The 13,200-nt window shown below is 34.4% G+C and overlaps 1 protein-coding gene across 5 annotated transcripts in view; it reads left to right on the forward strand.

The window, feature by feature from the left end:
- RSRC1 (arginine and serine rich coiled-coil 1) overlaps window positions 1-13,200 on the forward strand; it is a 288,784-nt gene that overhangs the window by 265,000 nt on the left and 10,584 nt on the right. For all 5 annotated transcript variants that reach the window (XM_081139155.1, XM_081139156.1, XM_081139153.1 and 2 more), the window contains one exon: window positions 11,646-11,752. In XM_081139155.1, coding sequence (XP_080995281.1) covers window positions 11,646-11,752 — 107 coding nt within the window. The remainder of the gene's footprint in view (window positions 1-11,645; window positions 11,753-13,200) is intronic.

Genomic DNA, 13,200 nt, shown 5'->3' on the forward strand with positions numbered 1-13,200 from the left:
TTGCATCGTAATGCTACAATTCAATGTACAGTGTTAGGAGAGAAGTTTCTACTAAGAATCAATTTTATATAAAATGCAAATAACATAGAATAATCAAAGCAGTTTTTAAAAAGAACAGAGTCAGATGATTTACACTCCCTGATTTCAAGACTTACTGTAAAACTACAGTAATCAAGACTGTGGATTACCATAAGGATAGACATATAGATAAATGGAACAGACTAGAGAGACCAGAAGTCAACCCTCATATATATGGCCAATTAATTTTCAGCGAAAGTACCAAAGCAGTTCAATGAAGAGAGGAAACTATTTTCAATAAATGGTGCTGAAAACACTGGATAGCCAGTGTTTTATGGGGGAAAATGAAGATTGACCCTTATCTTATGACGTATTGGTGTTGGTTACACAGGCATACATAAGAATTAGCTTGAAATGTATTGTAGACCTAAATATAAAGGATAAAACTCCTGGAAGAAAATATAGGAGAAAATCTTTACAGCCTTAAAGTAGGCAAATATTTCTTTGATGGACACAAAAAACATAAATCATTTTTTAAAATGATAAGTTGGACTTTTTTAGTTTAAAAAGTTTTTTCTCTTTAATATAGACACCAGTAAGAACAAAAAAGCAGGTCACAGAATGGGAGAACTATTGGCAATACATATTTTCAAAGGATGTGTATTCATTATACACAAAGAACTCAATAAAAAGAAGACAAACAACCTAATTAAATATGAACAAAAGATTTGAGCACACTTTTAAAAATAAATGTATGGGCAATAGTGCATTAGCAAATTGTCAGAGAAGTGCAAACCTACGATATAACCCAGCCATTTTAATATTACATGTTTACCCTAAAGAAGTGAAAACATATGTCCACACAAAAACTTCTATATAAATATTATAGCAACTATTCTCAAAAGCCAGAAACTGGGGACAACACAAATGTCCACCTACATGTGAATAGATAAACAAATTATGAATATTCTATCAGTAATAGAACAAACAGCAGATACACCCAGCAACACAGAGCTATCACAAAAAATATGCTAAGTGAAAAAAAAACATCAAACATGAAATTCTATGACATTTATATGAAATTCTAGAAAACGCAGACTAATACATGCTGCCAGAAAGCAGATCTGTGATTGTCTGGGGTCAAGGTATAGACAGAGATTGACCACAGAGAGGCACAAATAAATTTTTGTGGCAGTAGAAATATTCTATCTCTGGATTGTGGTGTTGGTTACACAGGCGTATACATATGTCAAAACTTATTGAATTATATGCTTTAAGTGAGTGTAGTTATTATATATAAATTATACCCCAAGAAAGGTAATTTTTTTAAATTGCAACTGAAATATTTATTGATTTCTTCAACCCTTACACTCTGTTTTTAAAAATGAAAAGTTAATATTTTCTATCATCTACTGCCATTCTCCCTACCCCATCTCTGTTTAAAAGATCAAAATTATATAAATTTAATAAGCATTTAAAATAAGTATAAACAATCACAACTCTTCATCATGTAAGGCCATCAGAGATTCAAAGGCTAAGGAGCCACCTGGTGCAAGGGGAAGCATGTAGAATTTGAAGTCCAAAGACTTGGTTTGATATCCCATCTCTGCCTCTCATAGTATCTCTCAAATCATGGAGAGTATCAAATATTTGATTTGAAAAATTGGGGTATCATTTATTACCAAAAATCCTATCTGTTTCAGGATCAAGTGAAATAACAGATGCAAAAGCACTTTGTAAACACAACAAATCCCTATTTTTAACAGCTTATAACTACTTGCAAGTAAAAATTCTAAATAAAACTTAGTTCATTTTGCCCATGAACTCTCTGAGGGCAAAAAGTAAGTCATTTTCCACCAGAAATCACTAGCACCTGATATATATAGGCACTAAATACATGTTGGGTGAATTAATTTCAGTTTCTGTTTATGAACCCCAACATTTCCATCTGTATGTTCCGAGAAATAAAGGCATGTGGAGCCATGGACTGTCTTCTCTAAGCTCCTGAGCCCAAACACAAAATGCTTATAAGAAGAGGCATTAGAACTTAAACTTTATACCGACAACTTTAATGTTCAAATACATATATGTTAGGCGCCCATTTGCTTCTGACATCATAAAGGAATGATCACAAAAGACTTGAGTTTAGGCTGTCCCCTCATCCTGACATAACAAGTTCCCTGGTTCAGAGAAGCAAGTCCCTGTAGAATTAAGCCTCATTGCTTCTAATCCATGTGTAACTTCCTATTAAAGATGAAATCTGATTAAAAAAAAAAAAAAAAACTAGCCATGAGAGGAAACATAAGTCAAGCTGATCATCACCTTCTTTATATCTTAATAAGTTAATGATTCACAACCTTTTTTTTTTTTTTTTGGTACATGACTCCTTGAATATACTCTCTATTCCTTACCCCTATCCCATAGTGTTGGGGGTAGGCAGAAACTGTGCATCTCCAAAAGGTGACTGGCCTGGCACCAACACCAGTGCTACTGACATTTTCCCATTCAGTTTTATTTCATTGATCTTAATGCCACATATGCAGCCTTCCTCTTGCTAGCGGGAGGCCAGAACATAACCTGCAAACAAATGCAAAGGCATTACTGGGATTACTGGGATGAAACAAGAAGAGAGTTGTAGGTTTTTATCTTGTCTGCACCCAGGAATGAGCATGACCGATGCTCCTGGGAGACTAGAGAGAGTCCATCTTTCCACCTTCTCTGGGATGGAGGACTGAGTGGAGATGTTGCCTCTTCGTTCAGTATTTGTGTCTGAAATTCTGCCTTTTCATTCTGCTGTTATCCTCTATCTAATAAACTGATGCATCCACTTTGCAAAATATAAGAATATGGAGTTATGTTATATGCTTATAAACAAACTTCTGGGTAAATGGTTCCTTTTATTTTCCAGGACTTTTCATTTTCATCTCATTAATTTTCAGGTTTCAACACAGTTATTTTTTAAAGTAAGGATTTAAACATGAAACAATAACCCTAGGAAAAGAGCTAAGGGATTTTGATGTTTCAGTTATTCTTTCTATTTTTAGTAATTGTTTGACCCTTAGAAATGTTTATAATAGCCAGCCACTATTCCTATTTTCTCTCTCTGTTTTGTTATAAAATTATAACTTTAATATAATAATGTATTACATTTTAATTCTAAGAAACCATAATGAAGTCCTTATATCTGAATATAAACTACAATATGAATTTGTGAGATCCTATTTTTATAATGGCGTCTATATTTTGTGATGTGTGTGTGTGTATGTTATACATACATTTGACTACATTTATATGTTCACAGAGATTTATATGGAGGCATTAAAATAACAAACAGGCATAGTCAGTCATGGGTGTTCGTTATATGTAAAGGTTATTGGGGATGCAAAGATATAAAAGATAGAAGAACCTAGTAATTGCCTTTAAGATCAGAGCACAAAGCATTAGTTTGGATTTTACAAGGCCAGCCAGCAACAAAAGAGCAGTAATTTATGAGCTCAGCGTAAAAGAATAGCATAATTGCATTAAAAATTAATGCTAATGAACACTAAAATGGGGAAGGTGGTTATGATGAAAGTTTGTATTCATCTTCTCTGGTTTGAATGATGGCTAGTGGCTTGATTAATGGCTTAATTTCTATCAATTAGCGGGGAAAAATCTCCTGCGAGACAAGGGTAAATTGAGCATTGAATTACATATCTTGCTTTTGTGTGCTAAGAAAAAAGAGCTGCGTATCTCTGATATTAGCCACAGTGACAAATGTGGTGTGCCCTGCGATGTCTGCATTAGCTCTCCTGACAGGCGAGTTGTGTGTGGTTATGGGGTGTTTAGAGATGGCTGGCAGACAGCATTCACTGCAAGTTCCTTAGAAACATAACGCTTCCATCTACAGAATTTTAATTAGAGTCAATAAGAATTCTAGAATTAAAATCGACAGCAAACGGCAACTTCATAGTTTGTATTCTGCCCTATTAATCTGGTAAACCTCAAATTATATTTTTCTTCTATTAAGATAAGAATACTTCCAGTAGCATTAGCTTTGTTGGAATGATTATTTCTTACCACTCTATTAAAGTGGATTTGACTACCCATGTTTATCACATTTGAAATAAGCATAAGGCAGTACTCTGTAGTTGAACTACATAGTGGTTATTGGTTTAGCCAAATTCACAAAAAACCATTCTAGATTTTTGTAGCAACAATTTTATACAATAGGTAAAGAGCAGCTCTGAAGCTACTCAGATTGATTTCAGGCTTAAATGAAAGAATGCTAGGTGTCCTAAAAACTTTACTTTTTCTGATTTATTAATAAAGGCTTTTGGAATGTGACATATGTATAATTTTTTTAAAAACTTTCAAATGTGAAAGATTCTGAAAATATACTTCAGTAATCAAGATAATGCCAGAATACCAAGATAATATATATGTCATCTCCTCTACAAATAAAGCTACATTGTACTTTACTGAATGAATAAGCCTTAAAATGCAGAATAAGAACAATACCAAGAACATTTATTACTTCTTGTAAATGGATGGGAAGGAGGAAAAAACTAATTTATTGTTTGGCAGGTGTGGGTAACGAATTTATTTTATCAGGAAATAATGAGTGGATCACAGTTCAGAGGTTGGACCCCATTTCTATGGCTAACAGTGATGTGACCGTGGCCAAGGTTACTTAGCTTCAGTGTCTCATCTGTACAATGGGCATAATAATTGTTCTGTCTCTCTCATGGTTGTGATAGTTAAATGAGGTAGTCCACGTGAAGTGCTTAGCTCAGCAAAGTGCCATAAATGTAAGCTTTTGTTACTACTGCAGTTACTACTGCTGCTGCCGGAACAGCTCATCTGGCCTTTTGAACAACCATTTAAATGAAAAATTTGCCGCTATGACCTTCCTCACTAGAAAGGCATTTTAAATATTGATGATCAAAACAAACTGTCTGTAGACCTACAGACACTAAACTAAAACACTTTTGCTTTATATTTATAACATGATTTCTACCATACAACTACCATTTGGGGCAGTTTGTGTTACTAGACATCCATTAGGAAGCGACAGAACCTCCCACCTCTGAGTCACTGGAGCCGGGGAGGCCATGTGTCAGCAGAGCACTGCCTCCCCACTCCCCCCGAGTATTCAGTGAGTCAGCATGGACTCCAGGGTCCTGGTGGGTGATAAAATTCAGCTGGGCCTTTTGTGCCTTCTCAGATGTGTGCACGGGCCTGTGCCCTCTTCTGGTCATTCCCACAGTGCTGCCACACCACAGGGGATGCCACAGAAGTGTGAGCCAAAGCTAGTTACTACCAGCTGAACTCAAAAAAGGTTGCCATCTTCAAACCATGTGCTCTGAAATTAAGTTTATATGTAAACTTTTTAGCCAACTTCCATGTCTTTGGTACAGTTACTAGTACTATTACTAGTAATATCAATCACCTACTAAGGGCTCTCCGTGCTTCCTTAGCCCTGTAGTGAGCACAGGTATCATCTAGATTTTTACGATTCACTCCTTCCATGAGTCTTCTCTCTGCTGTAATGTAGTCATGTCAGAGTTCTTCCCTGGTGACCCATCTGAAATAACCCCCTTCCTCCTCTCTAGCTCTCTACCCTGCTCTATTTTCCTTGATATTATATTGTTTATTTACATGTTTATTATTTGTTTCCCCCATTAAAACATAAGCTCTATGAGAAAAGAAACTCTTGTTTCTAAACCCTAATACATCTAATAATGCCAGGTACATTAAATGTGCCAGGAGAGAGGAAGGAGACAGGAAGTGAGGGAAGGAGGGATGCCATCAACCTCTCAACTATCCTCTGATGTTTTGATATTATTCCCATGCTACACTGGAGAAAACTGGGACCATCACAGCTTGAACCACTTGCCCAAGGTCACACCGCTAGTCAGCAGAGTCAGGGCTTAACCCAGATAGTCTAAGCCTGTAGCTGTTAAAACTAACCAGTTAAAAAAAAATTTAATATTTTTTTCATTTACGGGTTATATTCAGTATTCTTTTGTATTAGTTTCTGGTGTACAGCATAGTGGTGAGACAATCATATACTTTATGAAGTGTTCCCCTGATATTTCCAGTACCCAACTGGCACCATACATAGTTATTACAATACGATTGACTATATTTCCTATGCAGAGACATTTAATTTTGTAAGTTACAGAAACTTCTGATAATTTGACATTCCCCCCTGATGAAGAATGTTTTTCAATTGTTACTTTAATTCCTCTAATTTTTAGTTTTGCAACAAATGTTTATTGACAGCTTACTAAATAATAAAGCACACTACACTAAGTCTTAGAGTTGGCGTAAGAAGATATGTCCATCTAGCTGGAGAAAGGAAGCGATGAATATCGCTTCATATTCATGAAGAGATGAGTATCAGTGCAAGGCAAGATATGGGGAGAGCCAAACGAATCACGGAAGAGACCCCTTTTCTCACAGGTGGCAAAGGACGCATCACCAAAAGGAGGTGTTAGGCATGGCCTTAAATGACAGGAAGGATTCAGAAAGTTGAGAGGTATTCTGTGTGGATTTTGTTTTTGATAAATCCTAGCCTGATACCCAATTCACTTGCACTTACTAAACTATTTATCAGAAATTCTTCATGGGCACACTCACATTAAAGTTATTCCTGTAACTGAATTTGTTATGGAAAGCAGTTTAATGTAAGATGAGTCTGCCTTGGAGTCCATCCAAGGGAAGTTGTTGTTAGAGACACTTCAGGAGTCTCATCATAAGCTTCCAGAAGACTAAATAAACAAGCCACATTCTACTTGAGAAGTTTTCTCATCTTTCAAATTATCTGTGGATATCAGTTCAGAAAATTTATGCCAGGGATATGGGACTTATGAACCCAACCTTAAAACGTTGGGTTGGTGGATTTCTAATATGTGCTTTGTATGCTTTGTTTTCAAAGGGAAAGCAGTGGCTGTCTTTTGTTAAAATATGTGCTCATAACTTTAGAATTTCACGTAAGTTTCATGCGATGTTTTGTTTACAGATTTTGACTTGTTTATTTACTTATTTGTTGACTAGCCAGTTTGCTGCTGTTTGCTTTTTTTCATTGTTGTAAAGCACATGAGAATGCCTCACATGTCAGTACCTGCACATTTTGTTTTCAGTGTCTATATTGTACTCATAAAAGGAGTTTCATGGATATTTGCATTCTTGACGAAATTTTGAGTCAATTTAAACTGGAGATAAGATAACCTTTTGTTTTATTCATGGATTTGTAGCAGTACTATTAGTATATAAATGCTTTTTTTCCTGGAAGAGTAAAGTAGCATAAGTAACTCAATAACTATGAGGCCAACCAACCCAAACTCTGTATAACATAAAATGCATTTTAACTTTGGGTAAATTCATAAAATATTAATATTCAAAAGGAGTCCGTTGAAGATGAGATTTTCATGTGTAAGATACCTGTCATGAAACTCCCATTCTTTTATTCCATGATTTCGTCTTGGGTAATAGTGCCATCTGCTGTGTGCAGCCGCACATTGCTGCCATATAGAGGTCAGTTTATGTTTATCATCTATAAACGCTGTGCAGATTAAAATTTTGTCTTTTCAAGTAAAAGGTTTATATTGGACTTTGTCATCTCTACTAATTTTCAATTTGTGTACCATCTGATAATATTTTAAAAGAAAATTTTGTAAATGTTTTACCCTGTGAAATTGTAAAATATATAACTTGATGTAGCAGGTGAGCCTAATTTTTAGAATATAACATCAGCAGTAACTAAAAAATTTTCTTATTTTAATTTTTCATCACAAAAGGAGCAAAATGATTTTCCATGCAATGAGTTAGTATTGATTGTTTTAATCTGTAGTGACTTAGCTTTCTGATTCCGTTATTTTTTATTTTACTACTATGAAATTTGCCTCCCTTCTACTGACATCTTACACACAACCTATGGAAGTCATTATATTTACCAGTAGTATGTTCATCCAAAAGCATCAAGTGCTAGAGTTTCCTTCATGTTTACCACTTTAATATTTTTTAAATCCTATAATTTTAATTATCCCAGTAACTTTGTCACTTTTATTTTTATTTCATGGTTGATGAACGCAAGATACTTTGTATGCTAGGCATTCATACCAACTATATAAACAATGGCTAGTTTTCATTCACATTTTCTCAGTCTTAAAATTGGTACCAAATTTTTAAATGACAAATTGGCATGTATAACTTAACCTGAATTCGAAACAGTTTAGTCTGTATTGTTGATGTGTTTTATTCTGCTTCCCAAAGTGACAGGCTTATATTCAAGACATACATTTGTGGACACTGATATTAGGATTTTGAGTATGAAAAAATTTAAAATGTTTTTATGCCTGTTGTTTTCAGACAGTGTGGAGCAGAGCTATTATAAGGCTGAAAATGTAAATCTCCCACCAATCTCTCAAATTTTAATTTAAATATCACCTTTACTCTTTAATTTAAATATCATACTCTTTCATTTAAATGTCACCAGTAAAACGGTTCCCACATTGAAAGGTAAAAGCTATGTTGATTTATTTTCAGATTGTAAGGCAGGCAAACTGGCTTTCCCCTATCTGCCCTGTCACTTTGTTAGTCCTGGATGATCGCTAAAATACACAAAGATAATGTTCTGTTTTTCTCTCATCTTTCTCCTTCCTTTCTTTATAATTTCTTCACTGCTACTTTGTTAAACACACTGGCTGGTTGTATGTCCATATTTAAAGCTACGAACACTGTAAGTTTTATACATCAAATACTGTTTGTGAGCTTACCTCTGACATTTAATACTAATGATGTGCTTTGTAAATCCAAATGAGAGCATGTTAAAGAAAAATTCCAGAGGGTCAAACAGTTGATACATATGAGACATCATCCTGAAGTCAGAAATATTTGACTCCACTTGGGAATTAGTGATTGTGAAATAATAGTGAGCTAATTAAGACCTATACAAACAAATTGTTCTCATATTGACAAATTAAAGTTGAATCATGTGAACTGGTGTACATTATAATCTTTCTCTGCTATATTAACACTAATAAAAATGTTATCCACTGGTATGGGATGTGTTAATATTAATAAATTATCTGAGCAAAGACTCATCTCATTTCACATGCCAAATTAGTACATTGCATAATTAAAATCCACAGGAGCTTTTATTCTGAAGCATGTGGAGCTATTAGCTCTTCCATGATACTCTAACAGTGCTTGCTTTTATGAGGAAAATATATTCTTCCAAAGATGGGAGTGCTGGCTCTGGCGGCTGTCATGTCCAAACATTCCATGCATGACTTCTCACATGAGAAAATACTCTTCTCAGTTGTCAGGGACACACCTTTGGAAGCACTATCTTTGCCTTAAAGAAACTGGAGCTTGCATGAGACTATATAATTATATTTGAACTAATGAAACCAAATTGTTTTCATACTTTCTATAACATTTAACATAACCATTTCTATACTTTCTATAACATTTCAGCCTAGATCTCTGGGATGTAAGTATTACTTTGATGTAAGATACTTTGTATGCTAGGCATTCATACCAACTATATAAACAATTCCACGTTCTAGTTACCAGTTATTACATTTGTTTTTTAGAAAGTAAATCCAGCTATTATCCACAGTCTAAAACTGCAACATCTTTAGGTGCCTTAGCTGATTATACCGTAGCTTCTGATTTCACTATATATTTATATTAGCTTAGAACAAGAGTTTAAACAGCAGGGATGTGAACCATAATATTGCATTTTTCCTGCCCAGCTAGCATGTGAAAAAAAATATATCTGAAATGACACATGCACATGGCTGTTTATTAAAGCACTAATTGTAAAAGCGAAAGACTGTAAACAACTCAAATGACCATCAATGGGGCACTGGTGGGAAAAGTTATCATAAATCCTTAAATAGATTAATACAGTTATAAAAGAGAATGAGGCTGTCTCTGTGCTGCTGTGGTGTGATAGTGAAGACGTAGTGTTCAGTGAAAGAAGTAATATACATAGGAATGTGTCGTGTGCTATTTTGTGTAAGGAAGAAGAGAATATGTATACTTATAGTTTCAGAAATAAACAATGGAAGGGTAACAACCAAAACCTAATAAAAACAATTGCCTGTGGATTGAAGGGAGAATTAGGGGAATGGGCACAGAAAGGAAACCTACACTTCTCTGAATGATGTTTTACATTTTTACTTTAGAACCATGTGTTTTATGCAGTTAAAAAACAAATATTAACCACAAGGACAGTAAAACAAAGCCAAACCTAAAAATCAAAAATGAACTGAAACAAATTAACCTAACTGTATATCACATTATAGCATGATCACATGGAGAGTTATTTCAAGTGACTTTAATGCATAGTGTTTTGACAGCTCATCAGTGGGATAAATTCTAAGATTAAAAAGAAACATAAAGAAACTTTAAACTAATAATAGAATTAGAAACTCACCACTTTGCAACCTCTAATGAAATGATAAATCTAAGCAATAAACATGAATATCTGCTAAAATCTGTAAGTGAAAGGTTGATGGAGAACTTTGTAATAGAAGGGTCAGGCTGCCATCACCTGGGACCTCCTGCTCCATCTTAACCTCACTGAACGTGGGACAAGCACATCCTGATGGGACTTTATAGGAATTACACAGCACCACCTGTGACGGGTTCTTGATCAAAAGAGAGTGAAACGGAATCTTACCAAGCCTCCCGATCTCACTGCTGGTTCACACAAACTATGAAGGATAGAGGAACATGTTAAATGATACCATGAGAATAAAAATTAGCCAAATCCAGAGCATGGAAATTTTTAAAGGATAAGTTATCCAGTTTCTTCAATAAGTACATGGCAATGAAAGGTAGGACAGTGGACTGAAAGTGATTAACAGGGATTTAAGATACTTATTAACCAAGTGGAATGTGTAGAACTTGTTTGGATCCTGTTTCAAACAAGCCACTTTTTACAAGTGTAAAAAGACATATTTCTGGACAATCTGTGGACTGTATAATGTGATATTAAGGGAATTGTTGATAATTTTGTTGGATGTGAAGATGGTATTTTAGTTATGTTGCTGTTTGTTATTTTTTCTTAAGCCCTATCTGAGATGCCTACTGAAATGCTTAGGGGTAACATGCGATGAAATCTGGGATTTACTTTGAAATATTCCAGGTCTACCCAAAAAAGAACTGGAGTGGTGATGGATAGATAGATTAAGAGTAACAGAAAGATAATGATTATAGAAGCTGAGTGATGGGTACAGGTGGATTTAACGTTCTTATTCCGTTTATATGTATTTTCAGAATAGAGGGGGTAGGGGTTTTTGCTTGTTTTTTTAAACTTCTCCCACTGGATTAGCTCAGATTAGCTTAGATCATTATAGCAGAGCCTTCTCAGCAATGTTTTAGGTTTTAGGGTGAGAGTCTTAGTGTGTAGGAACGTAATATTTGAGGATCTTAGGGGAAGAAAAGTTTCTTGCTATAGCTTAACTATAACTCTAGCTTTTCATCCAGTTAAGTTTTTCTTTTCATCCAGTTAAATTTTGTAAGTCCAAATTACTTCACAGAAAGAAAGAACACCACTTAGGTAGAGTGTCATTAACAAGCTTATATGCCAAAATACACCGACATTATACCCCCCCTTTCTTTTTTAGAGCAAACCACCCTGGTAGAACAAGTAAAAAGAGTAAAAGAAATTGAAGCCATTGAAAGTGATTCTTTTGTTCAGCAGACATTCAGATCAAGTAAAGAAGTCAAAAAGGTAAGTTTTCATCCAGGCGTTATGAATAAGCCTTTAGATTCCAACTGAAGAGATGCTTTATTAATGGATTTCACTTAAATGTAAGTGCTTCTTCTAATAGATAGATGAAGTAGGGTGCGAGAGTGTCAGCATGTTATTGAGAGAGAGAGAATGAACCAGTGAGAATCAGTTTAAGTTTAACTTGTCAAAAAATGTACTGTAAAAATGTGTCTGATGCCATTTTTATTTTAAAATTCACTGAAAAGACAAAATGTCAACACAACAGTTCTATAACAATATGCATTTCATGAACATAATACATGGTTTTCTTTTCAAGTGTATATATCTACTTTTTGAATTGACATTGCTAGAGAAAAGTTAGAAAAAGGCTTTAACAGTGAAATTATATATCTTCATATATAGTAACATAGATCTATGTACACTCTTGCCCAGATGGATATAACTTATTCAACTCTAGTAAAAGGGGCTTTGATTAGCATTTTATTTCTGTTGAATATTTTGTGTTTTCAATCATAATTAAGGAATATATGTTCCTTTGGTAGGAAAAGTCTTTCTACTATTAAATACATGTTATCTTTAGTAATCTGCATATAACAAAAACATGGTATAGTTATCAATTACTCAAAAATATTCTACATCTATAAATATATTAATGACTGTATAATATTCCACTGGTGGATGTGTCAATCATATTTTTTTTTCTCTAACATTAGATATTTAAGGAGTTGTAACTTTGTAGGTGTTAAGTAGTTGTCAGTTTGGAGGTGTTACATGTTTGCAAATATCCATTATTATCATCTTAAGATAAATTTTTCAAGATTAGTTACTTGTTAATGATTAATATTATTTATTTTCATAAGTGTTCCCAAAGTCAGCCTCCAGAAAAGCTGTACAATTCAAATGCCACCCAGAAGTGCAAAGAATGTCTGCCTCCCACACCCTGGGTGACAAAAAGTCCTTTCAGACTTTTTCATGTTTACTGGCCTGATAGGATAAAATTGACCTTTTCTATTTCCATTAGCACTTCTTTTGCTACTAGTGAAATGAACATCTTTTCAATTACCATATACTTCAAAAAATACTTCAGTCTGGAGACATGAATTGAGTATGCGCTGCATACAGGGCACACAGCATTATACAGCCTTGGTTAGTCCATGCTCCCCGCCTTGTCCTTTTGATTTCACGTGAACTTTTTGTAGTTTGCCTCCCCAACTCCTAAAACATGGAGTTGTGAAATGGACATTTATAAAGATAGTTGTCCATTTTATTTAATATTTTACTCTTACATTTAAAATTTATTTAATTACAGTTTTTTCCTCTTACATATTAAAAGGTCATTTATATGTCCTGCTTTAATTTATTTTAAAAATTTACTTTCCTAATCTTTCTTTTGTGACGTTCATCCAGACTTCCCAGTTCTCCCATAACTTGCGTAAGATAAATTAGTA

This window comes from Miniopterus schreibersii (genome assembly GCF_964146895.1).
Source record: "Miniopterus schreibersii genome assembly, chromosome: 5".
In the NCBI taxonomy this organism is placed as follows: Eukaryota; Metazoa; Chordata; class Mammalia; order Chiroptera; family Miniopteridae; genus Miniopterus; species Miniopterus schreibersii.